The sequence below is a fragment of the Dryobates pubescens genome, chromosome Z (assembly GCF_014839835.1).
Source record: "Dryobates pubescens isolate bDryPub1 chromosome Z, bDryPub1.pri, whole genome shotgun sequence".
Lineage (NCBI taxonomy): Eukaryota > Metazoa > Chordata > Aves > Piciformes > Picidae > Dryobates > Dryobates pubescens.
The window spans coordinates 78,542,305-78,568,822 of NC_071657.1; the positions used below are offsets into that span (position 1 = coordinate 78,542,305).

The 26,518-nt window shown below is 59.9% G+C and overlaps 1 protein-coding gene across 2 annotated transcripts in view; it reads right to left on the minus strand.

Moving 5' to 3' along the window:
- The window catches only part of PAX5 (paired box 5), a 142,761-nt gene that overhangs the window by 10,559 nt on the left and 105,684 nt on the right, over nt 1-26,518 (minus strand). For both annotated transcript variants that reach the window (XM_054178165.1, XM_054178166.1), the window contains exons 8-9: nt 24,783-24,884; nt 398-484 (exon numbers count right to left, since the gene is read on the minus strand). In XM_054178165.1, the coding sequence (XP_054034140.1) occupies nt 398-484; nt 24,783-24,884 (189 nt within the window). The remainder of the gene's footprint in view (nt 1-397; nt 485-24,782; nt 24,885-26,518) is intronic.

A 26,518-nucleotide genomic window follows, 5' to 3' on the forward strand; every position in this document is an offset into this window, starting at 1 on the left:
GCCTGTCCCCTGCCTCCTGACCCCCAGCCCTCAGCTCTTGAGAGACATTGATCAGATCCCTCTCAGCCTTCTCCTCTGCAGACTGAACAGCCCCAGGGCTCTCAGCCTCTGCTCCCCAGGCAGTGCTGCAGGCCCTTCCTCATCCTTGTAGCCCTCCCTTGGGCTCTGTGCAGCAGCTCCCTGTCCCTCCTGAGCTGGGGAGCCCAGAGCTGGCTGCAGTCTTCCAGGTGAGGTCTCAGCAGGGCAGGTCTCACCCCTGCAAGACCTCTGCAGACCTCCAGTCCTGCATGAGGACCACAGCATGGCATGCCTCCTGCCCACCCCAGCGGGGTGGGGTGGTCACTGGTGGGTGGCAAAGAAGGCACAGCTTGGCCCTGAGGTGGGCATGGCAACTTACCCAGGAGTCCAGGGTTGGGGAACCTCCAGGAGTCATTGTAGGTGGAGTACTGCGGGTGGCTGTAAGGGCTCCCAGAAAACTCACTCCCTGAGGCAGAGAGACAGAGAGAGGAGATCATTGGGCTTGAGGCCTCAGAGGAAGCTCTGCTGGCTTCCCTTCCTCCCTCAGGAAGGGCTCCATGGGTGGTCAGTCATTAATGAAGTGGCTGAAGCCACCCCTCAGGAGTCCTTTCCTGAAGGGGTTTGGGTTTCTTGGGCAGCCTAAGGAAACAAAGCCTCAGGCACCAAGAGGAGGTGAAGACAACTCTGTGAGACACCAGCAGGGCTGGCACTGACCCTGCAGCCCTTCAGCTCCCAGGGTGGGGAGAGGGCTACTCAGAGAGGGCCTCTGCTGGGCTGTAGACACTGAGTGCCCAGGAAGGGTCCCCAAGGGTTTCCAGGCTCTCCAGCAGCACATGGTCTGGGTGCCAGACATCCACCCATCCATCACTGCAACCCAAGGGGAGGGATCACAGGACCACAGGATCACAGAATCACTCACAGGATCAGAGGATCAATCACAGCATCACAGGACCACAGAACTGATCACAGGAACACAGAATCGATCAGAGACTCAGAGGAGCACAGAATGTTAGGGGCTGTAAGGGACTTCTACAGATGCCTCAGCTGCAGATGGCTTTGAAACCCTCCAGACCAAGGCACAGAGGAGACTCCAAGGGTTATTGCTGCTTTATCTACCTCCTCACCAGCTCCCACCCCACACAGCTGTTTGTGCTCTTCACACTTCAGCTGCAAGCTCTTCAGGACAGAGCCTTGCACCAGGGGACTCTGACCCTGGGCAGGGGCCCCGGCTCCACCACCTTGCAGATACCAACCTGCGCTGCTCTGCAGGAAACTTCCCCTGAGTGACACTTCCCTGCTCTCCTCCTCCCTCTCCCATACACAAGTCCCAGAAAGCAGCTTCCTAAGGCAAGGGGAGAGGGCTGCCAGCCTGCAGCAGGAGATGGCCACTGCCACCTTCAGCTGCTCTGCTCCTTGGCAGGGACAAAGCCCCTGGCTCATCCCCAGGGGCTGCCCCATCCTCAGAGGCTGCCCTTACCCCATCTGAGCAGCAGATCCCTGATGTCTACAGCTCCTCATCTCCAGGTCCCCTGAATCAGCATCCCTACCTGCCTTGACCCCCAGACCCATTCTGGGGGTCCCTGAGCTCATGAGTGGCCTCAGTGCTCAGGACATAGCTCAGATGAGTTGCCTACATGCTGGCCCCAGGGCAGAGGGCAGCACAGAAGCACAAAGCCATTGTGGTTGGAAGAGACCTGTAAGATCATGGGGTCCAATCCTGACCCCAGCACTGCCAGGGCAGCACCAAGCCATGGCCCTCAGCACCACAGCTCCACAGCTCTGAAACCCAGCCATGGGGACTCCAGCACTGCCCTGGGCAGCCTGGGATGATTCCTGACCACTCTGGCAGCACAGAAATTGTTCCTCATGACCAGCCTAACCCTCTCTTGGCACAACCTGAGCCATCTCCTCTTGTCCTGTCCTATTCCTAGGGAGCAGAGCCCAAGCCCCAGCTGGCTGCAGCCTCCTCTCAGGGACCTTCTCAGCTCCCCCTGGACCTTCTCAGTGCACAGGCAGAAAGATAGGAGAGCAGGAAAGACCCTGATCCTGTGCCCAGGTGGGCAAGAAGGGCAGCTGCAGCCTGGCTGGAGCAGCAATGGTGTGGGCAGCAGGAGCAGGGCAGGGCTTGTGCCCCTGGGCTGGGCACTGCTGAGGCTGCAGCTTGAGTGCTGCCTTCAGCTCTGGGCCCCTCACTGCCAGAAGGAGACTGAGGGCTGGAGCAGGGGCAGAGAAGGGCAAGGAAGGTGGGGAAGGGTCTGGAGAAGAGGGCTGGGGAGGAGCAGCTGAGGGAGCTGAGGGGGTTGGTGTGGAGCAGAGGAGGCTGAGGGAGACCTCCTTGCTCTCTGCAGCTCCCTGAGAGGAGGCTGCAGCCAGCTGGGGCTTGGGCTCTGCTCCCTGGGAGCAAGGACAGGACAAGAGGAGATGGCCTCAAGTTACTCCAGGAGAGGTTCAGGTTGACTATGAGGAACAATTTCTACCCCTTGAGGGCTGTCCAGGCCTGGCCCAGGCTGCCCAGGGCAGTGCTGGAGTCCCCATGGCTGGGTTTCAGAGCTGTGGTGCTGAGGGCCATGGCTTGGTGCTGCCCTGCAGTGCTGGGCTCAGGGCAGGACTTCATGGTATCAAAGGTCTCTTCCAACCAAATCGATCCTGTGATTCCATGACTCTATGACCTCTTTGAGAGCTGCCTGCCCAGGGTCTTCGGAGGAGGCCCGCCACCCAGCTCCCCTTGCATCACCCAGGGGAGCGATGCCCGCGGCAAGCTGTGCCCCAGGGCAGGTCAGGTCTGAGGCGAGGACCAGCCCTCGGCTGCCGCCGTCCCGGCGCTGCCCCCCGCAGCCCGCGGCGCCGCCACAGCCGCTCCGTCCTCTCTCTTCCCCTCGTCCCAGCCCCATTTAGGGCCTGCAGCACTGCCTGGGGAGCAGAGGCTGGGAGCCCTGGGGCTGTTCAGTCTGCAGAGGAGAAGGCTGAGAGGGATCTGATCAATGTCTCTCAAGAGCTGAGGGCTGGGGGTCAGGAGGCAGGGGACAGGCTCTGCTCAGCTGCAGCCTGCCAGAGGCCAAGGGGCAGTGGATGGCAACTGCAGCCCAGGAGGTTCCAGCTCCAGAGGAGGAGGAAGTTCTGCAGTGGGAGGCTGCCAGAGCCCTGGAGCAGGCTGCCCAGAGAGGTTGTGGAGTCTCCTTCTGTGGAGCCTTTGCAGCCCTGCCTGGATGTGTTCCTGTGTGACCTGTGCTGGATTCTCTGCTCCTGCTCTGGCAGGGGCTTGCACTGGGAGATCTCCAGAGGCCCCTTCCAAGCCCTGACATCCTCTGAGCCCGGGATCGTGTGATTCCGTCCCGCCCGGTCCCGCCCGGTCCCGCGGCCGCCGGCGGCAGCCTCCTCATCCTCCGCCGCGCTGCCGCAGGGCTGCGGGCGGGCTCGGGCTGACATCTCTCATTGTTCCATCCGCTCCTGCCGCCTCTCCTCCCCCCACCATCCCCTCCCCACTGCCCTCCTCCCCGCACCGCACAGACACACATCGTGGACCCTCTCTGGGGGATGCTCCGGTGCCTGTCAGGCTGAGGCTTCCAATTCTCTGTTTTTTATGCCTCAGTGGTCAGGGTGTCAAGCTCCTGCGGTACAGACCAGCCAGGAGCCCGAGGAGTCACTGAGCACCATCAGCTCGGTGACAGTATTGCTTGCTTCTTAACATACTCTGCATATCCATCAGCCCTGCCGGGGAGAGAGGAGGGGGGCAGGCAGCAGAAGGAGAGAGAAGAAACAGGAGAGAGGGGAGGGACAGAGGAGAAGTGGGAGAGAAACATCTGCAGCCCTGGGGCAGGCAGGTGGCACTGCCACCAGCCAGGCTGGGCCCAGCTGAGCTGAGCTGAGCTGAGCTGCCTGAGTCCCACTGGGTGTGCTGAGGTCCAGCACAGAGACACAGAATGGTTTGGGACGGAAGGGACCTCCAAGCTCACCCAGCACCAAGCCCCTGCCATGGGCAGGGACAGCTCCCACCAGCCCAGGCTGCTCAAGGCCTCATCCAGCCTGGTCCTCAACACCTCCAGGGAGGAGGCAGCCACAGCCTCCCTGGGCAACCTGTGCCAGGCTCTCCCCACCCTCACTGCCAACAATTTCTTCCTCCTCTCCACTCTCAGTCTCCCCTCTCCCAGCTCCAAGCCATTGTCCCTGGTCCTGGCACTCCCAGCCCTTGTCCCAAGTCCCTCCCCAGCTCTCCTGGAGCCCCTTCAGGTCCTGGGAGGCTGCTCTGAGGTCTCCCTGGAGCCTTCTCTTCTCCATGCTGAGCATCCCCAGCTCTCAGCAGCTGTCCTTGACAGCACTGCTCAGCCCTCAGCCCCCTCAGAGCCACTAGAAGGCAGCAGCCCAGGGACATGCAGGTGTGGGGCATGCAGCTGCACCGTGAGGCAGACTGGCAGTGGGACCATGCTCACTGGGGGGCTGTGAGTCCTGCCCTCACCAATTCTAGCACCACTGACACACAAAGACACCAAACCAAGGGCTTCAGCTGGAGTTAGACCACCTCTGACCACAGGCCTGGCTCCAGGCTTGACCAGGCTGGTGGAGCTGCCCCATGGCTGGCACCAGTGGGGGTCAGGTTGTTTGTGGCTGGGAGCAGCCTGCTGTGGTTGGGGATGTCCGTGGGGGCTGCAGGGGGTTGGGCTGGAGGAGCTTCAAGCTGGGTTCCCTCCCCAGCCAAACAATTCTGTGGTTCTCTGCTACTTTAGCTGGCTCTGGGCCCAAAATGGGCTCAGACCCTGGAGGGGCAGGGAAGGGAGGAAGGGAGGGAGGGAGGAAGAAAAGGAGGAGGGAAGAGAAGAAGGAAGGGAAGGAGGAAGGGAGGGAGGAGGGGAAAAAGGGAGGGAGGGGGAAAGGAAGGGGGGAAGGAAGGAAGGCAGGAGGGGAGGGAAGAAAGGGAGGAATGAAGGGAGGAGGGAAGGGAGAAGGGAGGGAGGAAGGGAAGGGAGAAGGGAGGGAGGGAGGGAAGGGAGAAGGGAGGGAGGGAGGGAAGGGAGAAGGGAGGGAGGGAGGGAAGGGAGAAGGGAGGGAGGAAGGGAGGGAGGGAGGGAGAAAAGGAGGAAGGGAGGAAGGAGGGAAGGGAGGGGGGAAGGGAGGGAGGAAAGGAGGATGGGAGGAAGGGAAGGAGGGAGGGAAAGAGGGAGGAAAGGAGGAAGTAAGGAGGGAAGGGAAGAAGGGAGAAAAGGAAGGAGGGGAGGGAGGAAGGGAAGGAGGGCAGGAGGGAAGGCAGGAGGTGATCCTCAGAGGGGCTGTGGGCAGGGGCTGGTGGTGGTGGAAGGACCTTCTGGTGCTGGCAAAGCAGCGCTCTGCGTTCCACAGCAGCTCCTCCGAGGACTGCCAGCTGCTGCCTGCCTGTCTCTGTGGCTTTAGGGTTCCTTTCAATGTGCAGAGCTGCCTTCTGATGTGCAGAAAACCTGAAAACTGATCCTGACCATCTCAGGGACCGGGAGGAAGAGATTCCACAGTCTTGAGCAAGGGCAGGGCAGCTGCTCCATCAGCAGGTACAGAAACACAGAGCCGTGGGGGGTTGGGTGGGGAGGGACCTCCTAAGCTCCTCCAGTCCAAATCCACTGCAGCCAGCAGGAGGGAGCAGGAGATGCTGCTTGCACACAGCAAACCTCCTGCAGAGCTTCGAGGCCAGTTGGCAGCGGGTCCCAGAACGGAGCTGGGTGGGAAAGGACCTTCCAAGCTCTTTCAGCCCAACCCCCTGCAGCCCCCAGGGACATCCCCAACCACAGCAAGCTGCTCACAGCCACAACCAACCTGACCCCCACTGCTGCCAGCCATGGGGCAGCTCCCACCTCTCTGGGCACCCTGGGCCAGGCTCTCCCCAGCCTCAGGCTCAAACATTTCTCCCTTCTCTCCCCTCTCAGTCTCCCTCTTGCACTCCAGACCATCCCACCTTGTCCTGGCACAAGAGGCCCTGAGAAAAAGTCCATCCCCAGCTTTCTGCTTGGCACTGCAAGGTCACCAGAATGTGTCCCTGGAGACCCCAAGCCTCCCAGCCTGGCCTCACAGCAGAGGGCTTCCAGTCCTACCAGCACTGCTGTGGCCTCCTCTGGCCCTGCTCCACCAGGTCCCTGTCTGTGCTGAGCACTCCAGAGCTGGCCCCCATGCTCCAGACTGATCACTGCCTGCACCCTGACACTCTGCAGCAGCACTTTCACTCCTGCCTGTCCCATCTTGCAGTCACTGATCAGCCTTCCATCAATGGTCTAGGTACAGCCATCACCAGAACTTCAGACATGTGTGCTTCCAGCAGGATCTGCAGAAAGGGTGGTCAGGGGCTGGCACAGGCTGCCCAGGGAGGTGGTGGAGTCCCCATGGCAGGAGGTGCTGCAGCAAGCTGTGGCCATGGCACTTGGGGGCAGGGTTTGGTGCTCACGGTGGGGTTGGGTTGGTGTTGGACTGGATGATCCCAGAGGGCTTTTCCAACCCAAACAGCTCTGTGATCAGTCCCTGTGTTGTCTGATTTTTCCCCTGCACATCAGCCAAGCAGAATCAGCTCATGGCAGCTGCAGAGCTCTCGGTCACATCCCCACAGCCTCTCTCCAAAGTGACCCAGTCTCACCAATTAGCTTCTAATGAAGGCTGTAGCACAGAATCACAGAACTGTCAGGGTTGGAAGGGACCTCAAGGCTCACCCAGCCCCAGCCCCCCTGCCATGGGCAGGGACACCTCACACCACAGCAGGTTGCTCACAGCCACCTCCAGCCTGGCTGCAAACACCTCCAGGGCTGAGGCTTCCACCACCTCCCTGGGCAACCTGTGCCAGGCTCTCACCACCCTCATGGGCAACAACTTCTTCCTCACAGCCAAGCTCAGTCTCCCCACTTCTAGTTGTGCTCCATCCCCCCCAGGCCTAGCACTCCCTGGCACCCTCACAAGTCCCTCCCCAGCTTTCCTGTAGCCCCCTGCAGATCCTGGAAGGCCACAAGAAGCTCTCCTGGGAGCCTTCTCCTGTCCAGACTGCACAACCCCAACTTCCTCAGCCTGTCCCCACAGCAGGGCAGCTCCAGCTGATGTAAATCATCTGATGCCCACACAGGGAGCAGGCAGCACTGCCTGTCTCTCCCCCATGCCCTGCTCCAGGAAGCACAATCCCATCTTTAAGCCTTTCCCAGGCAGTTGTCATCTCCTTTTTGGCAGGAGCAGAGTCGAGAGGCAGCTTCCCTTGCACCACCCCCACCCCCCCCTCGCTTCCCAGGCACCGAGGCCCCGTCCATGACTAACGAGTTGTGGGTTCAGCTGGACGTGGCTTGCTGTGAAGTCACTGCACTCTCCTCTCGACCCGTGCTGCCTGCCATGAAATTTTAATGCTGCTGCTGACATCTTTATGAAGGGCCCAGCCCGGCCCGCGCAGGGGTGGCAGCCAGATTTACGCCGGCAATTAGGGCACCACGCGGGGCCGGCCGGGCGCCCCCCGGCCCGCACAGGCGGCTGCCCACAGCCTGCAGGCAGCGCCGGATGCCGGTGCCCGGCAGCCACCCTGCTGCAGCTGCCTGAGCACACATCCATCACCATCCCCCCGGCCGCGGCACCGCTGCCCAGCCCGCGATGCGCGGCGGATGGCGCAGGAGCCTGTCCAGCACAGCCAGGGAGGTTCTCCTCCCCCTCTGCTCTGCCCTGCTGAGACCTCACCTGGAAGATTGCAGCCAGCTCTGGGCTCCCCAGACACCCTCATGAGAAGTCCCTATGCAGCCTTCCTGCAGGATCCCTTCAGGTCCTGGAATCCAGGAGCTCTGGAGCAAAGCCTGCAGGGGTTGCTGTGGTTTGGTCCCCCCCTGGCACACTGAAGTCTTCTTTCATAGCTGTCTCTCTTCACTGGAAGGGTTCTCAGACATTGGCACCAGGCCAGTGCTGGAGTCTCCATCCCTGCAGGTGTTCCAGCAGCCTGTGGTGCTTGGGGGCAGGGTTCAGTGGGGACCTTGCAGTACTGGGTTGAGAGCTGGGCTGGGTGATCTCAAGGCTCTCACAGAATCACCAAGGTTGGAAGAGACCTCAAAGATCATCGAGTCCAACCTGTCACCACAGACCTCATGACTAAACCATGGCACCAAGGGCTCTCTTCCAACCAAAGAGCTCATCTGGAAGACTGCAGCCAGCTCTGGGCTCCCCAGCTCAGGAGGGACAGGGAGCTGCTGCACAGAGCCCAAGGGAGGGCTACAAGGATGAGGAAGGGCCTGGAGCACTGCCTGGGGAGGAGAGGCTGAGAGCCCTGGGGCTGTTCAGTCTGCAGAGGAGAAGGCTGAGAGGGATCTGATCAATGTCTCTCAAGAGCTGAGGGCTGGGGGTCAGGAGGCAGGGGACAGGCTCTGCTCAGCTGCAGCCTGCCAGAGGCCAAGGGGCAGTGGATGGCAACTGCAGCCCAGGAGGTTCCAGCTCCAGAGGAGGAGGAAGTTCTGCAGTGGGAGGCTGCCAGAGCCCTGGAGCAGGCTGCCCAGAGAGGTTGTGGAGTCTCCTTCTCTGGAGCCTTTGCAGCCCTGTCTGGATGTGTTCCTGTGTGACCTGTGCTGGATTCTCTGCTCCTGCTCTGGCAGGGGCTTGCACTGGGAGATCTCCCTTCCAACCCCTGACATCCTCTGAGCCTGGGATCTTCTCTGATCCTCTGACTTCCATGTGTTCCTGTCCCTGGTGGTGACTCTGCCAAGGTTTTGTGATGCTGTTTTGTGCTCTCCTGAGGTGCACTGCTGGACATGGCCTGAAACTGTGCCAGGGGTGGTTGAGGTTGGGCATGAGGAACAATTTCTGTGCTGCCAGAGTGGTCAGACACTGGCACATGCTGCCCAGGGAGGTGGTGGAGTCCCCATGGCTGGAGATGCTGCAGCAAGCTGTGGCCATGGCACTTGGGGCCAGGGTTTGGTGCCCATGGTGGGGTTGGGTTGAGGGTTGGACTGGAGGAGCCTGGAGGTCTTCTCCAACCCCAAACCACTCTGTGGTGGTTCTCTACTGGAAGCTGAGGCAGCTGGGAGGCAAACCACTTGAAAACATGGGCAGAGAAAGAGACTCACAGCATGGGGGGGGAGGGGGTGACAGAGGACATCAGTGGCACAGCCAGGACTGGGACCTACTGGGACCACTTGGATGTGATGCTGTGGTGGCCTACAGTGAAAGGACCCAAAGCAGATGCACACAAACAGGGGCCTTAAAGATCATCCAGTTCCCAACCCCCTGCCAGAGGTAGGATGATCTTTAAGGCCTTTCCAACCCATTCCATCAATCCATGAAAATCATCCACAGCTTTCCACCCCTGCTGGATTCTATGGTCCTGGTCTGGCAGAGGGTTGGACTTGAAGATCTCCAGAGGTCCCTTCCAACCCCTGATATCTCTGATCCTGGGATCCTGGGATTGCAGCCAATGACTGGCAGGGATCTGGGATGCTGGAGATGGTTTGGGCAGAAAAGGCCTCCAGGATCATTATCCAGTTCAACCCCAACCCAACCCCACCATGGGCACCAAACCCAAGTGCCATGGCCACAGCTTGCTGCAGCACCTCCAGCCATGGGGACGCCAACACCTCCCTGGGCAGCCTGTGCCAGTCCCTCACCACTCTGGCAGCACAGAAATTGTTCCTCATGGCCAACCTCAGCCTCCCTTGGTGCAATTTCAGGACATTTCCTCTCCTTCTATCACCTGAGACCAGGGAGCAGAGCCCAAGCCCCAGCTGGCTGCAGCCTCCTCTCAGGGAGCTGCAGAGAGCAAGGAGGTCTCCCTCAGCCTCCTCTGCTCCACACCAACCCCCCCAGCTCCCTCAGCTGCTCCTCCCCAGCCCTCTTCTCCAGACCCTTCCCCACCTTTCCTGCCCTTCTCTGCCCCTGCTCCAGGCCTCAGTCTCCTTCTGGCAGTGAACTAAAGCCAGACTTTGAGGTGCAGCTTCAGCAGTGAGGGGTGAAGGGGGACAATCCCTCCCTGGCCTTGCTGGGCAGGGTTCTGCTGGCAGTGGCCAGGCTGCTGCTGCCTTGGGCTCAGGTGAGAGATTCTCTCTCCATGCCTCTCCCTGGCTGCAGCCTCAGCTGTGGTGGTGATAAGGTAATGTGCAGTTACCTGCAGGCATTACACAGCCATTTAGCCACCAGCTGAAGTGGATCTCATGCTCTCAGCCACAATCACTCCACCTCAGCCTGGCACTCATCAAGGCTGGAAACAAAGCATTTTGGAGGCCTGATAAAAAGGTCCTCAGCTGCTGGTACTGAGGAGTCTTCAATTATCCTCACAGGCAGGTGAGGACAGAGCCAAGCTCTACATGGCTGTGGGAGAATCCTCCCACACCAGCATCCTGCTGCTGTCCCCAGCCTGGGGCACCTCAGAGGGGACCCTTGGATCCCCTGAGAGGGCATCTGAGCAATTCCTATGGACACCTGAGGGGTGGGTGTCAGGATGAAGGTGCTCTTTTCAGTGGTGCCCACTGACAGGCCAAGGGGCACAAATTGGAGCCCAGGAGGTTGGATGTGAGCAGGAGGAGAAAGTTGTTTGGTGGGAGGGTGCTGGAGGCCTGGAGCAGGCTGCCCAGAGAGGTTGTGGAGTCTTCTTCTCTGCAGATCTTTCAACCCCTTCTGTATTTGTTTCTGTGAGCCCTGGGTTCCCCTGCTCTGGCGGGGGGGTTGGGCTGGGTGAGCTCCAGAGGTCCCTTCCAGCCCTAACCACTCTGTGATTCTGTGATCTGTCAGACCACACCAGGGGCCAGCAGTGGCTCAGCTGGCACCTGGCCACCAGCTCCAGCCACACCAGGCAATGGCCAGGTCCTGGCCTTGCTGCTGCTTGGGCAGATGGGGAACTCTCCTGTCCTTGTGTAAATCCCAGTGTGGAGGAGTGCTCCTGGATGAGCTGCTCCACACCTCAGCATCTTGCAGGGTGCAGCATCCCCATGCCTGGCACCATTGCAGGTCAGGCTGTGACCAGCCTGCTCTGGCTGGGGCTGTCCCTGATGGCTGCAGGGGGGTTGGACTGGGAGGCCCTTGAGGGTCCCTTCCCCACCCAAACCATTCCATCATTCTGGCTGCACCTGAGTCCTTCCTGCCTACAGGAGAAGGATTTTAGCTGGACTCCAGGCTTCATCACCCCAGGCCAGGGCTTCATCAGGTCACCAGGGTCTGCTTTCCCCCTTCCCCCCCCACCCTGGCTCCTTCTGTCATGGCAGGGAGCTGCTTGTGCAAGCTGTGAGATACAGAGGAGCAGCCCCAGCAGAGATGTCACTTCTCCTTTCTGACACCAAACACAATGCAAATGAACGCCTGAGTGACAGAAGACAGATAATTCCTCACTCGATTTCCACAGCACTGCCTTGGTTTTACAGCACCTCCGCGTTAGGCTCATCCTTTTCATGCAAGGGGAAAAAACTTGTCAGGCAGCCCCGGGTCAGCCCGCGGGAGCGCCGCAGCTCGGCCCCGCAGCGGGACAGCCGCCGGTGCTGAACGGTGTTCCAGCCCCAGCTGCTTCCCAGCCCTGTCTGAAGGCTGCTGAGCATGGACAGATGCAGCTGGAGCGGCCAAGAACGCCGCCGAGGAAGAAAATGCGGCGAGAAAGGGGGTGGTGGGTGGGCCCCCATGGGTGGTGCCCTGGTGCCTGCGGGCACCACGGCTGCCCTGGCACACAGCATGGGTAGGGGTGGAAGGGGCCTTCAGAGGTCTCCTAGTTCATGAATTCATGGAGTCACAGCATGGGTAGGGGTGGAAGGGACCTTCAGAGGTCTTCTAGTTCATAGATTCAGAGAATGCTTTGTGTTGGAAGGGACCTCAAAACTCATCCAGCTCCAAGCCCCTGCCGTGGGCAGGGACACCTCCCACCAGTCTCTCCCCACCCTCACTGTCAAGAATATCTTCCTCATCTCCAGTCTCAATGTGCCCTCCTCAAGCTTTGATCTTCCTGCAGGTTCCTGGATCAGGGTGCTCTCAGCCCCCCCTGAGGAGCCCCACAGCTCCCCACACATGCCAAAAGCACAGGGCACAGCTCCATGGGAGCAGGCTTCTCCTCAAGGACTGGCTTGAGGCTTCCTGACACAAGGCTGAGGAGCAGAGAGCCTGGACTGGGGCAGCTGCTTCAGGCTGAAGAAGGCTGGGAGGAGGAGGAGAAGGCAGGGCACCATCACCACCCTGTGCCCAGCACTCCTCACCAGCACAGACAGCAGCCCTTCTCCTGCCTGAGCCCTGCTTATGCCACCGTGAAGACCATGCAGATGGAACCTCTCTGTGTGCCTGGAAGGGCTCTGTGGCAACAGAATCTGTGTGGGACAGAAACCTCTGCTGCTGCTGGAGGGTGAAGGGACCTCCTCCATCTGCTGCTAGGCACCCAGCGGGACCTGAGTGCTCCTGTGACAGAATCACAGAGCTCTAGTGGTTGAAGAAGACCATTAAGGTCATGGGGTACAACCCTGGACCCAGCACTGCCCCAGGGCAGCACCAAGCCATGGCCTCAGCACCACAGCTACACAGCTCTGAAACCCCTCCAGCCATGGGGACTCCAGCACTGCCCTGGGCAGCCTGGGACAGGCCTGGACAACCCCTTTTTGGGGTAGAAATTGTCCTCATGGTCAACCTGAACCTCACCTGAAGCCATCTCCTCTTGTCCTGTCCTTGCTCCCAGGGAGCAGAGCCCAAGCCCCAGCTGGCTGCAGCCTCCTCTCAGGGAGCTGCAGAGAGCAAGGAGGTCTCCCTCAGCCTCCTCTGCTCCACACCAACCCCCCCAGCTCCCTCAGCTGCTCCTCCCCAGCCCTCTTCTCCAGACCCTTCCCCACCCTCCTTGCCCTTCTCTGCTCCTGCTCCAGCCCTCAGTCTCCTTCTGGCAGTGAGGGGCCCAGAGTTCACAGGGGCACAAGCCCTGCCCTGCTCCTGCTGCCCACACCACTCCACACCACTCCAGCCCAGGCTGCTGCTGCCCTTCTTGCCCCCTGCCCACTGCTGCCTCAGCTCCAGCTGCTGCCACCCAGCACCCCCAGGGCCTTTCCTGCTTCCCAGACACTCTGCCCCCAGCCTCTTGTGCCATTCCCCCTGGAATGGCAAGACTGCTGCTCAAGACTCCTGCCTTGGCCATGGCTATGTAGCTGATGCTGTGGTGGTCAAAGCCTCCTCTGGTTGGCATCAGAGGAACAGTGCCAAGAAGGTCACCAGGGCAAGGTTTGTTCCCCTGGGCTGGGCACTGCTGAGGCTACAACTCAAATATTTGCTTTAGTTTTGTGCTCCTCACGGCCAGAAGGAGACTGAGGGCTGGAGCAGGGGCAGTGAAGGGCAAGAAAGGTGGGGAAGGGTCTGGAGGGGAAGGCTGGAGAGGAACAGCTGTGGGGGGATTGGTGTGGAGCAGAGGAGGCTGAGGGAGACCTCCTTGCTCTCTGCAGCTCCCTGAGAGGAGGCTGCAGCCAGCTGGGGCTTGGGCTCTGCTTTCTAGTCTCAGGTGAGAGGAGAGGAAATGTCCTGAAACTGTGCCAGGGGAGGTTGAGTTTGGGCATGAGGAACAATTTCTGTGCTGCCAGAGCGGTCAGGGGCTGGCACAGGCTGCCCAGGGCGGTGTTGGAGTCCCCATGGCTGGAGGTGCTGCAGCAAGCTGTGGCCATGGCACTTGGGGCCAGGGTTGCCCAGGGCTGGATGACCTTAGAGGACTTTTCCCATCCCGCACAGTTCTGCCTCTCCCTGCTCCTCCACCCCGCCTGCCGCAGCCCCAGACCCCAGCAGCATGCCTCGGCGGGCGGAGGGGGTGGGCTCCAGCGCCGCGGCGCGGCCGGGAACGCCCCCAGACCCCCCTATAGCCCCCTACCCCCCCATCCCTGGGCGGCGGGGGGGGAGCGCAGCGGCCGGCTGACGCCGCTGATGGGTTTTGACTGAAGGTAGCCAAACTGTCACTCAGGAGGTGCCCCCTCGGTACCTCTCCTGGCTGGATCCGGCGCAGGGTGGGCTCCGCTGAGCGGCTGTCAGGGATTTCACGGCGGAGAGCTGCGCGGGCGCTGACAGCTCGCCGAATTAGGGCTATTTGCATGCTAATTTTTTCTCTCTCTCTCTCTCATTTTTTTTCTTTCTTTTTTTTTTTTTATTTAGTTTTTTTTTCCCTTTATTTTTTTTTTTTTTGCTTTTTTATTTTTTAGTTTTTCTTTTTTTTTTTTTATTTTTTTTTTTTTTCCGAGGCAGCTTAACTGTCTTGGCGGAGCCGGCGCCGGGAGCGGCCCCTGCGCCTCTGGAACAATGCTTGACTGATCTAGCTGCGTTAACGAGCAAATTATGGTAATTTTTGTTATTACAAATGCATAGAAATTTCCAAAAGGATGGAGCAATACAATATGTTTGCTCTCCCTCCTCCTCCTCCTCCTCCTCGCTCCTCCGCGCCCGACCCTTTTGTTTGTACACACTCCGCCTTGCTTACTCCTGTTCGGAAGGTGCTCGGCGGTCCCAGCCCCGAGGGAAAAGAGGGGAGCAGCTTCGGGGTGCTGGGGAGCACAGAAGGGACAAGCTTAGACCACAGAAAGGACCACCTTGGACCACAGAGGGGAGCAGCTTAAGGGTGCTGGGGAGCACAGAAGGGACAAGCTTGGACCACAGAGGGGAGCAGCTTAGGGGTGCTGGGGAGCATAGAAGGGACAAGCTTGGACCACAGAGGGGAGCAGATTCGGGGTGCTGGGGAGCACAGAAGGGACAAGCTTGGACCACAGAGGGGAGCAGATTCGGGGTGCTGGGGAGCACATCCTCAGCGGGTGTAAAGCAGCAGAGAGCATCATCAAGCAGTGGTCAGGACTAATTGACCCCATCTGAGGATCAGGTCCTCGGGAGAAAGGTGGTTTTGGGAGGAGCATTTCCTACCCCCCGCGCCCTCCTTCCGCACCCCCGCCCCCAAGCTGACAGCTTCCCAAAGGTTTTCAGCCTCTTGCCCTCTCCAGCATCGTTTCTAAATCAATTTAATGCAATAATATCTGACAACATCTCTTGAAAACAACATAAATTTTACCCACGGCCTGGTAATTGCCTTCCTGAGAGATGGGGACACCAAAACCTTTCTCCAGGCTCCCAAGATGCTGGCAGACCACCACGCCCCCCAACCAGCTCTCCCCCCTCCCTCCTCCTCCAAACACACACCAGCAGCCCCTGTACTTAGCGGCTTTTGTCATTAATTAAAGGGAATCGTTTGGCAGACGATTTGCAACCTGCTGTTTGCCCCCCTCCGAGATGCCTGGGGGGGTGGCCACATCCCTTGCTCCATCACATCTCAGCAGGCTTCCGTGGGATTTGTCTTGGGGGGGGTGTGGGGTGGAAAGCTGTGGATGATTTTCATGGATTGATGGAATGGGTTGGAAGGGCCTTAAAGATCATCCTACCTCTGGCAGGGGGTTGGGAACTGGATGATCTTTAAGGCCCCTGTTTGTGTGCATCTGCTTTGGGTCCTTTCACTGTAGGCCACCACAGCATCACATCCAAGTGGTCCCAGTAGGTCCCAGTCCTGGCTGTGCCACTGATGTCCTCTGTCACCCCCTCCCCCCCATGCTGTGAGTCTCTTTCTCTGCCCATGTTTTCAAGTGGTTTGCCTCCCAGCTGCCTCAGCTTCCAGTAGAGAACCACCACAGAGTGGTTTGGGGTTGGAGAAGACCTCCAGGCTCCTCCAGTCCAACCCTCAACCTAACCCCACCAAGGGCACCAAACCCTGGCCCCAAGTGCCATGGCCACAGCTTGCTGCAGCATCTCCAGCCATGGGGACTCCACCACCTCCCTAGGCAGCCTGTGCCAGTGTCTGACCACTCTGGCAGCACAGAAATTGTTCCTCATGCCCAACCTCAACCACCCCTGGCACAGTTTCAGGCCATGTCCAGCAGTGCACCTCAGGAGAGCACAAAACACCATCACAAAACCTTGGCAGAGTCACCACCAGGGACAGGAACACATGGAAGTCAGAGGATCAGAGAAGATCCCAGGATCAGAGGATGTCAGGGGTTGGAAGGGACCTCTGGAGATCTCCCAGTGCAAGCCCCTGCCAGAGCAGGAGCAGAGAATCCAGCACAGGTCACACAGGAACACATCCAGGCAGGGCTGCAAAGGCTCCAGGGAAGGAGACTCCACAACCTCTCTGGGCAGCCTGCTCCAGGGCTCTGGCAGCCTCCCACTGCAGAACTTCCTCCTCCTCTGGAGCTGGAACCTCCTGGGCTGCAGTTGCCATCCACTGCCCCTTGGCCTCTGGCAGGCTGCAGCTGAGCAGAGCCTGTCCCCTGCCTCCTGACCCCCAGCCCTCAGCTCTTGAGAGACATTGATCAGATCCCTCTCAGCCTTCTCCTCTGCAGACTGAACAGCCCCAGGGCTCTCAGCCTCTGCTCCCCAGGCAGTGCTCCAGGCCCTTCCTCATCCTTGTAGCCCTCCCTTGGGCTCTGTGCAGCAGCTCCCTGTCCCTCCTGAGCTGGGGAGCCCAGAGCTGGCTGCAATCTTCCAGGTGAGCTCTTTGGTTGGAAGAGAGCCCTTGGTGCCATGGTCTAGTCATGAGGTCTGTGGTGACAGGTTGGACTCGATGATCTTTGAGGTCTCTTCCAACCTTGGTGATTCTGTGAGAGCCTTGAGATCACCCAGCCCAGCTCTCAACCCAGTACTGCAAGGTCCCCACTGAACCCTGCCCCAAGCACCACAGGCTGCTGGAACACCTGCAGGGATGGAGACTCCAGCACTGGCCTGGTGCCAATGTCTCAGAACCCTTCCAGTGAAGAGAGACAGCTATGAAAGAAGACTTCAGTGTGCCAGGGGGGGACCAAACCACAGCAACCCCTGCAGGCTTTGCTCCAGAGCTCCTGGATTCCAGGACCTGAAGGGATCCTGCAGGAAGGCTGCAGAGACTTCTCATGAGGGTGTCTGAGACAGGAGCAGGGGGAATGGTTTGAAGCTAAGGCAGAACAGGGTCAGACTGGAGCTGGGGAAGAAGTTCTGCAGTGCCAGGGTGGTGAGACTCTGGCACAGGCTGCCCAGGGAGGCTGTGGCTGCCTCCTGCCTGGGGGTGTTCAAGGCCTTGAGCAGCTGAGTGTAGGTGAGAGGTGTCCCTGGGCATGGTGGGGAGGCTGCAGGGGGTGAGCTCTGAGCTCCCTTCCAGCCTGAGCTATTCTTTCTTGCTGTGCTGTGGTTCCCAGGCTGACCTCCTCCTGCTCAGCACATCAGGGCCAGCAGCCTCTGCAGATCAAAGATGCCTGGTGGCAGCCTTGCTGGGGTTTTGTGCTCTCCTTCCCCAAGCCCAGCTCTGAATGTCAACTGTTTGCAGGTCCCTCTAGCAGGGTAATTGCACACAGGCTCCAACACCAAGGAAATTCATTTGTTCAGGGTCACTGCATGGTTTTTCATTAAAAACAAATTACTGGTGCTGGGGAAAGACATCTGGGCCTCCAGAGCCCCACTGATGGCTGCATGCTCAGCATCACCACTCCGGACAAGCTACCCTTGGCTGTCACCCAGATCACAGTGCTGGCCAGGGGACAGGCTGGGTGGCAGTGCCAGGGAGAGGGGAAAGAGTGGTGGGGTGTGGGATCCATCCACAGGGGAAGGGAAGGACACAGCAGTCCCAGCAGCTCCATACAAGAGCTAGAGGATGTTTCTGAGTGAGGGATGGTGGCTGCATGAGCAGAGCCTTCAGCCAGCTCAGCTGAGGCACCCTGAGCCTGCTGGGGAGGGCAAGCAGGTCTCAGAAACAGAGGAGCACAGCATGGCAGGGCTTGGGAGAGACCTCTGGGGATCAACAGGTCCAACCCCCCTCAATGATCTCTCTTCCAAACTCTGTGCTTCTGTGATCACCCAGGGCAGGGCACACAGGAACACAGCCAGGGGGGGTTGGAAGCTCTCCACACCAGGAGACTCCACAACCTCTCTGGGCAGCCTGCTCCAGGCCTCCAGCACCCTCACACCAAACAACTTTCTCCTCCTGCTCACATCCAACCTCCTGCCCTCCACTTTCTGCCCCTTGGCCCTTGGCCTGTCCCTGGGCACCACTCAGCAGAGCCTGGCCCCAGCCTCTTGCCCCCCACAGCTCCTTTAGCTCTTGCTGAGCATTGCTCAGCTCCCCTCTGGGGCTGCTCTGCTCCAGGCTCTCAGCCCCAGGGCTCTCAGCCTTTGCTGCTCACAGAGCTGCTCCAGGACCCTCAGCATCTTCCCAGCCTCCCCTGGACTCTCTCCACCAGTTCCCTGTCTGTCCATCTAGAACTGAACTCAGAACTCCAGTGGTGGTCTGACCAGGGCAGAGTACAGGGCTGAAAAGGTCTGGCCCCTTCTGGACACCCACCCCCCAGATATGATGAACAGATGATGATGATGAGTATGGGCAAGGTGTGCTCAAGCCCCAGCCCTGCCCTTTGGCTGTCCCAGCTGGGGATCCCATCCTGAGTGCCCTGCCCTGGGCCTGTCAGGATGGGACATAGCTCTTGGGGTGGTGGTCCTTACAGCAGGCCTGCAAGCTGCAGCTCTGGCACCACTCCTTGCATCTCCCTCTCTGTCCCCTCTGTGGGATCAGACTGGTTTGGATTGCAAGGGACCTTTAGAGGCCATCCAGTCCAATCCCCCTGCAGCCCCCAGGGACATCCCCAACCACAGCAGGCTGCTCCCAGCCACAACCAACCTGACCCCCACTGCTGCCAGCCATGGGGCAGCTCCCACCTCTCTGGGCACCCTGGGCCAGGCTCTCCCCACCCTCAGGCTCAAACATTTCTCCCTTCTCTCCACTCTCAGTCTCCCTCTTGCACTCCAAACCCTCCCCCCTTGTCCTGGCACAAGAGGCCCTGAGAGAAAGTCTGTCCCCAGCTTTCCGCTCAGCCTTTAGGCACTGCAAGGCCACCAGAAGCTGTCCCTGGAGCCTTCTCCTCTCCAGGCTGCACAGCCCCAAGCCTCCCAGCCTGGCCTCACACAGAGGGCTTCCAGCCCTGCCAGCACTGCTGTGGCCTCCTCTGGCCCTGCTTTACTAGGTCCCTGTCTGTGCTGAGCACTTCAGAGCTGCCCCAGTGTAAAGATCTTCCTCCTGCCCCTGCTGCTGGCCACTGTCCTCCCCACACACCGAGCTCCAGTCCTGTCTCAGGAGCAGTCCCATGGACACAAGTGGTGATCAGTGGAGGGAGACCCCACAGTGGAACAGGATGATGGTGTGTGGGAGGAACAGGGGCCAAGACTCCAGGGCAGCAGTGCTGGTTCCAACCACCACACCATTCCTAGCCAGCAGTGGGGAATAGCCCTTGTGGTGCTGGAGAGAAGGTCCAGCTTCCTACAGGTGCTGGAGGCATGGCTGTGGTGTGCTCCCTTTCAGGCCCTCCCCCTGGAAAAAAGCTCTGCCCCCCGCCAACAGGTCAGGGAGAGAAGCCCCTGGCAGCACCAAGTCTGCCAGTGCTGTGCTGCCAGCCAGCTGCTGCCACGCTCCTGGGGCCAGACCAGAGCTGGGGCAGGAAAGGGAGCAGAGAGCAGAAGCTGCTGCTCCATCAGAGGAGCCCAGCAGCCCTGGGGGAGGAGGGGAGCACAGCTGGGTGGCAGCAGGCTCCAGCTGGAGGTGCTGGGTGGGATGGAGATGATGCAGCTTGCTCCTGCCTGCTCTTCTCAGGACACAAAGGGAATGTCCTGCTCCGTGTTTCTAGGGTGGCAGCACACCGGGGAGCAGCCCAGTGACAGCAAACAGGGACAGCTCCTGCAGGCAGCAGCTCCTTAACCTCTGCCCAGAGGTGGTACCAAGACCATGGATCCAGCAGGAATCAGCTGTGGACTAAGCCTCTGAGCAGATAATGAGAACACAGAGAGAGCAGCAGCATGTGCAGGGGGTACCCAGTCCCAGGCATCAGGGCATCAGCCCCTAGATGGTGAGGTTTGAGGAGAAGCTTGGCCAAGCTCTTGCCCTGCCCAGCCACGGGTGGGTGAGGACAGTGGGCAGGGGGTGGCTGTTCCCAGCACCCCATGGCTTCCTGTGGCAGGTGCCACACGATGCTGCCATCTCCTGCCTGCTCCAAACACATCCAGGAACGTTTTACCAGTGGGCATCAACTCCATGCCAGGTGCAGCTGTCCTCCCCTGCCCATCCCTGACCTCCTGGAGGAGGAGGAATGCCATGCAGGCTGGCATGGAGCATGAGTGGGGATGCTGAGCTGGCTGCAGTGGGGTGATGACCGTGGTGGGAGCAGGGATTTGGGTGGAGACTACTCCTGGTGCTTGCACAGACACTGCCCTATGGCTTGGGAGCTGTCCACAGCTCCCTGTAGGCTCCGAGGGGGACCCTGATGCTCAGTGGTGGCAAAGGTCCAGAGCAGACCTGCCCCATCCAGTCAACTGTGTGGACTGCTGGCACCTCTGCCTCCCAGGAGGGACCTGGTCACAGAGCCACAGCATGCTAGGGGTCAGGAGGCACCTCTGGAGATCACCCACCCCAAGCTGCCTGCCAGAGCAGGGGCCCCCAGGGCAGGGCACACAGGAGCACATCCAGGGGGGTTGGAAGCTCTCCACCCAAGGAGGCTCCACCACCTCTCTGGGCAGCCTGCTCCAGGCCTCCAGCACCCTCACCCTGACAAAGTTTTCCCTCCTGTTCCCCTGGCACCTCCTCTGCTCCACCTGGCCCCCAGTGCCCCTTCTGCTCTCCTGGGACATCCCTGAGCGGAGCCTGGCTCCAGCCCTGCACATCTTTGTCCCCAGCCGTGAGGGCAGCCCTCAGGCTCCTCTGCTCCAAGCAGCCCCACAGCTCCCTCAGCCTGGCCCCACAGGAGAGGTTCCACTGCCTGCAGCAGCTCTGTGCCTCTGCCAGGGACTCTCTCCAGCAGTTCACAGAGTCACAGACTGAGAGGGCTTGGAAGGGACCCCTGGAGATCATCCAGCCCAAGCCCCCTGCCAGAGCAGCATCAGCCAGGGCAGGGCACACAGGGATACAGCCAGGGGGGTTGGAAGATCTCTAGAGAAGGAGACTCCACACCCACCCTGGGCAGCCTGCTCCAGGGCTCTGCCACCCTCTGAGCTCATCAAGTCCAACCAGCAACCCAACCTCACCATGGCCACTAAACCCTGGCCCCAAGTGCCATGGCCACATCTTTCTGCAACACCTCCAGCCATGGGGACCACACCACCTCTCTGGGCAATCTAACCCAATGCCTGACCACTCTGTCCAACAGGAAATGAAAGGATGGGAGTCAGAGGAAGGACTGAGAAGGTATTTTGGGTGCTAGTTAGCAAATCCTCACTTAAATGAGGAGGAGAACCTGCAGGAATTGGAGCTGACCTTCACAGTAGCTGGAGCAGAAGGTGGTTATTAAAGGCACCAGTGAGAGGAGCAGTGCAGTTATTCAAGATAATGGTCACACAGTGCTCTGTGTAGTTAAAAATAAAACCTATTACCCAGGAAAATCAGCTCAGGTGACTCTGCACCACCAAAACCTCGCTGGCTCTCCTCTGGCTCAGCACCACCAAGCCCTTGTCCTGCAGCTTTGCCCTCCTGGATGGCTGCTACCCCCCCAAAACACAGGAAGAGCAAATATTGTCCTCCTCACTGGGGAGGGCTCTGGGGCTCACAGCTGGGCTTACACAGTCAGAAGGGTTTGAGCTGGTAGAGACTTCAAAGACCACCCAGCGCCAAGCCCCTGCCATGGGCAGGGACACCTCCCACCAGCCCAGGCTGCTCAAGGCCTCATCCAGCCTGGCCCTCAGCACCTCCAGGGAGGAGGCAGCCACAGCCTCCCTGGGCAACCTGTGCCAGGCTCTCCCCACCCTCACTGCCAACAATTTCTTCCTCCTCTCCACTCTCAGTCTGCCCTCTCCCAGCTCCAAGCCATTGTCCCTGGTCCTGGCACTCCCAGCCCTTGTCCCAGGTCCCTCCCCAGCTCTCCTGGAGCCCCTTCAGGTCCTGGGTGGCTGCTCTGAGGTCCTTTCAGTAAAATATGACCTGAAAGAAGGTAGCTGATTCTCAAGGTTTCTAAAAGCCTTTAAATCTCCATCTCCACCGGGAATGGTCTGCCCAAAGCACCCAGGCTCCCAGGCATCCACGCTCAGCAGGAGGATGAGGAGGCACTCAGGTCATTGGTGAAGACCCAGCGCAGGAGGCAGCAGGCAGGAGAGGGGGAGAACCAGTGGGGCAAGCTGTTTGTGCCCCCAGGCATGGGCATGGACCATCAGGACATGACCTGCTGCTCCCAGACTTTCAGCTGTGTTGACAGCAGAAAGGTTGTGCTGGGGGTCTGCAGGTCCAGACCTTCCCCTGCTGGGGTGAGATGGAAGAAAAGGCAGCAGTGAGGCTGTCCCTGTGGTGTGAAGTGGCTAAGCCTTCAGTTGTGTTCAGACAGGACTTGTCTTCTGGTGCCCACTTCTGACAGTATCCAGAGAAGGGCCACGAGGGTGAGCAGGGTCCTGGAGACAGCCTGAGAGAGTTGGGGCTGTGCAGGCTGGAGAGGAGAAGGCTCCCAGGAGACCTCCTTGTGGCCTTCCAGGATCTGCAGGGGGCTACAGAAAAGCTGGGGAGGGACTTGTGAGGGTGCCAGGGAGTGACAGGCCTGGGGGGGATGGAGCACAACTAGAAGTGGGGAGATTGAGCTTGGCTGTGAGGAAGAAGTTGTTGCCCATGAGGGTGGTGAGAGCCTGGCACAGGTTGCCCAGGGAGGTGGTGGAAGCCTCCTGCCTGGAGGTGTTTGCAGCCAGGCTGGAGGTGGCTGTGAGCAACCTGCTGTGGTGTGAGGTGTCCCTGCCCATGGCAGGGGGGCTGGGGCTGGGTGAGCCTTGAGGTCCCTTCCAGCCCTTGCAGTTCTGTGCTTCTGTGACAGCCTGCAGCTGGTGCTCTCCCAGCAGCTCTGTCTGAGGTCAGAGAATGGATTCTATGCAGCCTGTGGTCTCCCTTCCACAGCCAAGCTTCTAACTCCAGCACACACCCAAAACTGGTCCTTTTTTCCCCCTTCAATCCTTGTGCCACCTGGCAGGACCCATCCAGCAGAATGTCATCACAGGCTGACCCAGAAAGAGCTTGGACACCAAATCACCACCTCCCACTTTCCTCCTCTCAGTGCTTTCCCCAACCCACCACCTACTGGAGACCACCAAGTCCTGCTTGGGGGTGTTTCCCGGGAACCCTGACCTGGCTGAACTCAAGGAGCTCTCTGCTGGCCATTTCAGGTCTCACTGCACGGCTCCAGGAGGGGAAGGCCACCACAGGAATGCAGTATCCTGGGGACAACCCAAGTGCCCTGCAGGAGTCAGCTGGAGGGGCACAGATTTGCCTGGAGAGGTCAGCAGATGTCCAGAGCCCAAAGGGGCAGTGACCTCCCCACTGGGGCAGCACAGAGGGACACAGCATGTTGGGAGAAAGGAGGGGGACTAAAGCAAAGCCAAACATGAGGAGCTCAGGTCCAGAATGAAGCCTGGATCTGCAGTAGAGCCTGGGGGTCTTTCAGCCTCCTAACCCATTCATGTTGGATCATCTCCCACAGGAGAAGCTCTGGGAACCCAGTGGTGACACCTGGACTGAACAGGCAAGGCAAGGGCTTCTGGTGGCCCTCAGTAGCCTCCTCCCTGGAGCTGCAGGCCAGAGCTGCTCCTGGCAGGTGGATGAACAATGGGCAGAGAGAAATTCTGCCAGGTGGAGTTCTGCCTTCTTCTGGATCCAAGCCTCTGCAGCTGTGCCCTGGAAAGGCCTCCAGTGGGCATCACACTGGAGGGGCCTCGTGCAGATCAGCACAGCCTCCCTTGGTCAGCTGGAGGAGGCCACCTCACACCCAAAGGGTACAAAGGGAGAGCAGCATTTTGGGCCCAGGAGTTGCATCTGCCACAGAAGGCCAGGCTGGATCCGGGGGTGGTGACCTCTTTCCTTCTTGCTTCTTCTCTATCTCTCTCCCTCTCTCTCTTTGCTGTCCCTTCTGTTGTTTGTTTGTTTGGGTTTGGTTTATTTTTCCCCCCATTTCCCTCCTATCTGATGAGGCATCCTGCAGGCACAGGTGACCAAAAGCTTTCACACCACACTCCTTGGATCAGACAAACTTCACTCTTCAGCCCTTTGGTGTCAGCTCACCTTAGCTTCATAGATTCACAGAGCAGTTTGGGTTGGAAGGGACTCTGCAGGTCACCTGGTTCCAAGCCCCCTGGCACTGCCAGGGGCACTTCCCACCACACCAGGCTGCTAGTTTGCTCCAATGGAATTCTTGAACCTAGCAGAGCATCCCCACATGCCCAGGGTTGACCTCAGGAACTGTTCCCTGAGAGAATCCTGATCCTTCATCACTCAGGACCACTGCAGCCTCCCCTTCAGCACCGTGGTGCCTTCCTCGTGCCAACCTCAGCACAGTTCTTCCCCATGAGGGTGGTGGAACACTGGCACAGGCTGCCCAGGGAGGTGGTGGGGGCCCCATCCCTGGACATACTCAAGGTGAGACTTGACAGGGAGACCTCAGAGCTGCATTTGCATCTCTGCAGGGCAGCTGCAGGCAGGCTGGGGAGGGACTGTTGAGAAGGGGCTGTGGGGCTAGGCCCAGGGGCAGTGGTTTGGCAGTGGAGCAGGGCAGGGTTAGGTTGTCCCTCAGGAGGGAGCTGTGCAGAGGGAGGGTGGGGAGAGCCTGGCACAGGCTGCCCAGGGAGGTGGTGGAGGCTCCATCCCTGCAGCCACTCAAGCTGAGGCTGGCTGTGTGCCTGGGCAGCCTGCTCTGGCTGCAGCTGTCCCTGCTGAGTGCAGGGGCTTGGACCGGGTGAGCTTTGGAGCTGCCTTCCGATGCAAACCGCTCTGTGAATCCGTGACTGTTCTCTGTGATTCTGTGGCTCTGTGCCCTTCTCTGCCGAACCTCCGTCTTTTTTTCCCCCGTTCCTTTCCACCCCTTCCCCCCGGTCTGAGGACTCACCAGGCACCATCCCTGTCAGCGCCGGCGCGGAGTAGCTGCCCTGTCCGGCCGGGGGGACGTGCGGAGGGTATCCGGGGAGGGTCGTGCTCGCCAGCTCACGGCCTGAGGAATCAAACCAACAAATCACCACCGTCAGCCTCCTGCTTCTGCCTCTCCCCAGGCGCCCAGAGCACGGCCCCACATTTGTCATCCCCGCCGGCGAGGGCCAGCGCAGCCTCTCCAGCCTGGCAGGGAGGGGAGCCCAGGGGCTGCGCTCTCTCCATCAGCTGCCAGCGAGCGAGCGAGAGCGGAGCTGGGGAGGGGGGAGGCAGAGGAGCGTGCCGTGACCTGGGCTGCTCACCCCCCGTCCCCCGGTCCCTCTCCAAAGCCCAGATTTGTCAGGAACAGCCAGACGTGAAACGACGACGATCCTGACTGCCCTGCCCCTGCCGGCGCCCCGGGAAGCCTCAGCGCGGGGGGCTGGCGGCTGGCAGGGACCCGCACGGCAGGCAGGAGGCTGATAAAGAGACTTGGCCAAGCCCCAGACCACAGGGCACGGAGATACAAAGACAGCTCCACACGTGGTGGCATCGGGAGGGTCACGTCCCCAGGCACAGAGCCATGCAGGGCTGCTCCCAGACCTCAGCAATGCATTTTTCACAGCATCACAGAAGTGTTTGGGTTGGAGAAGCCCTCCCGGGCCCTCCAGTCCAACCAGGGACCTGCATGGGAGGCAGAAGGGTGATAAAGAGACTTGACCAAGCCCCCCAGCCACAGAGCATGGAGACACAAAGACAGCTCCACATGTGGTGGTACCAGGAGGGTCACATCCCCAGGCACAGAGCAACCCAGACCACAGCAATGCATTTTTCATAGCATCACAGAGCTCCTTGGGTAGGAGAAGCCCTCTGGGATCATCCTGTCCAACTGGCAGCCCAGCACCACCATGGCCCCCAAACCACGGCCCCAAGTGCCATGGCCACTTGATCCTGCAGGGACCTGCATGGGAGGCAGGAGGGTGATAAAGAGACTGGACCAAGCCCTCAGCCACAGGGCACTGAGACACAGACAGCTCCACATGTGGTGGCACCAGGAGGGTCACATCCCCAGGCACAGAGCCATGCAGGGCTGCTCCCAGACCTCAGCAATGCAATAGAAGTGGGGAGATTGAGCTTGGCTGTGAGGAAGAAGTTGTTGCCCATGAGGGTGGTGAGAGGTTGCCCAGGGAGGTGGTGGAAGCCTCCTGCCTGGAGGTGTTTGCAGCCAGGCTGGAGGTGGCTGTGAGCAACCTGCTGTGGTGTGAGGTGTCCCTGCCCATGGCAGGGGGGCTGGGACTGGGTGAGCCTTGAGGTCCCTTCCAGCCCTGACAGTTCTGTGGCTCTGTGATTTTTCATAGCACCACAGAGCTGTTTGGGTTGGAGAAGCCCTCTGGGATCATCCAGCCCAACATCAGCCCAGCACCACCATGGCCACCAAACTATTGCCCCACATTCACATGATGCTGCAGGGATCTGCACAGGAGGCAGGAGGGGCTGGAAGGGACCCCTGGAGATCATCAGGTCCAAGCCCCCTGCTCCAGCAGGGCACCCACAGCAGCTTGCCCAGCAGCACAATGCCCAGGGGGGGTTGGAAGCTCTCCACACCAGGAGACTCCACAACCTCTCTGGGCAGCCTGCTCCAGGCCTCCAGCACCCTCACACCAAACAACTTTCTCCTCCTGCTCACATCCAACCTCCTGCCCTCCACTTTCTGCCCCT